The sequence below is a fragment of the Saprolegnia parasitica genome (genome assembly GCF_000151545.1).
Source record: "Saprolegnia parasitica CBS 223.65 unplaced genomic scaffold supercont2.1323, whole genome shotgun sequence".
In the NCBI taxonomy this organism is placed as follows: domain Eukaryota; phylum Oomycota; class Saprolegniomycetes; order Saprolegniales; family Saprolegniaceae; genus Saprolegnia; species Saprolegnia parasitica.
Window position 1 is genome coordinate 1 of NW_012157717.1, and position 2,136 is coordinate 2,136.

The 2,136-nt window shown below is 55.2% G+C and overlaps 1 protein-coding gene across 1 annotated transcript; it reads left to right on the top strand.

Moving 5' to 3' along the window:
- Positions 1-21: 21 nt before the first annotated feature.
- Positions 22-1,963, top strand: SPRG_18601 (hypothetical protein; the record flags this gene model as incomplete). The annotated part of the gene is made up of 1 exon (XM_012358040.1): positions 22-1,963. The coding sequence occupies one exon, from the start codon at positions 22-24 to the stop codon at positions 1,855-1,857; it is 1,836 nt and encodes a 611-aa protein (XP_012213430.1). The 3' UTR covers positions 1,858-1,963.
- Positions 1,964-2,136: the final 173 nt, after the last annotated feature.

The following is a 2,136-nucleotide window of genomic DNA, read 5'->3' on the forward strand; positions in this document are numbered from 1 at the left end:
TGGATGCAGACATCTCATCGCATGTACTGGGCATTGGCCAGCGATCTCTGGGCCATTAGCACCAACGCTACGCACATCGGTGGCAAAAGCTTACTGTCCGCAAGCCCCCAGTTTGCCTTTTCAAACACGTCAAGCGCATCGCTCTTGGCCCAAAACCTGACGCTGCCAATGCCGTTGCTGCCTGGCTTGGTGCAACTCGCGTCCGCACTGGGACCCTTTGGGGCCATCGACACTCATCTCCTCGCACCACCAAGACTACTCTTGGACCTCCTTAACGATATCTTAAGTGCCGTCACCATGCAGCTCGTCTCGAACGAGTTGGCGCAAGCCGAGTTTCTTTCGATTCCTTCCAAGCCCAGTGTCTGCGAAGTACCTCCATTCCTCTTATCCGACCCTGCTATCATGCTCTTGGGCGGCAACCTCATGTGCGGTGACGACTTGCCGCCCGAGCCTGCGATTGGGCTCTACAGCGGCTTTGGGGCGTTCAGCGTCTGCAACGCCAACTTTTTCGAACTCATGCAGCTAAGCACGAAGGAGCAGATCTTCGCTTTCGCAGCCTTTCTCGCCACAACGGCTATTGAGCCAGAAGACTACCAGGGTATTTGCGACCTCGACAAGTGCTCTGGCGTAGCATGTGCAGCCCAGTTTCGAGATGTTGTCGGCTGGCTAGAACAATACCCGATTGTGACCCCCCGTGACCTTGTGTCGTCGGTGGTTCAGAGCATCCTTCAACTCAATCTCGAGACGACGCAGTACTTTTACGCGACCAATGACACGCCCCATGTCCAACTGTACCGTGTGCCGCTACTGACGCCGTCGGAGCGTCTCTGGGGCTTTTACGGCTGGTGCTTTTTGTACGAGTGGGCGACCGGTGCGCGCGAAGCCGTCATATTCACGGGTGACGCCGGTACGATCACGTCACTCTCCCAGCGGACGCCGCCACTAAAGATAAGCCCCGATCCTGGCGAGGTGCCCGTGAGCTTTGCGTCGTTTTGTCAAGGGTGCATTCTCTACGTCACGGGATTGCTCATTGCGGTGGCGGGGCTGGTGACCATCTACAGTCTCAGCCTGCGTGGCCGCATTGAAGCATTCAATCTCTTTGAGCTTAGCCGAATCGTGGGCCACGTGTGGGCAGGTCGCCTCGTGCTTCTGCTACGTAGTTTGACGGCCATCTGGATCCTCAATACGGCGCCGCTGCTCTTAACGCAAGTCGGTGCCGCCACCGTGATGACGTCGACATCACTGACGTGGTACAAGACGATCCTGGCGGCCTCCGAGGTCTCGTGGCTCGTCTACGCCCTCAACGACCTCTTCAGCGTCATGACGCAGCAGTACACGGCTACGTACGCGCCCAAGAGTGCCTTTTTAACGTGGTTTGTCGCGACTCTCTGGTCGTTTGTGTCGCCCGTCGCAGCTCGTGCTCAGCTGCATCGGGACTGCTCCTTCGTGGACATGGACGCGGGGATTTTCTGCTCGAGTGCGATGATTTCCATCGGCTCTACACGCGGCAGCATCGCCTTGGTCGCCATGGCGTTGGCGTGCATCCTGCTCACGTATGCTCTCGACCGGCTTCGGTTTCCTCAGCTACCACCCGTACAAGTACACTCGCTCTTGCTCAACGCGCAGAGTCTCTACTTGTTTGATTGGACCGACTGGGCGATCGAAGGCGAGTACTTCCTCGACAAAGCGTCAGCGCTCATGGCCGGCGTGCTCTCGATCGCGTACAACGACAACTTGTACATTTTCGACATCAAAACATGGCGGTATATGACACTCCCAGTGCCCGTCGTGTCCCACGCCCTCGATCCATCGACGCGCGCCCGACTTCAGTCTGCGCTGCCGCTTGGACGCATCTAATGCTGGCGATCGCATACAGCACGAGCCCATCCAAGCACATCCATGGCATTTTCCTAGAGAGCGCTAGTCTAGGCGAAGCAAAGCCAAGTCTCATTCGATATAATGCTCATGGCACGATTCATAAGTGCGATATTCGGCAGTGATGACAGTGTGAGGTAGATAGATAGATAGATAGATAGATAGATAGATAGATAGATAGATAGATAGATAGATAGATAGATAGATAGATAGATAGATAGATAGATAGATAGATAGATAGATAGATAGATAGATAGATAT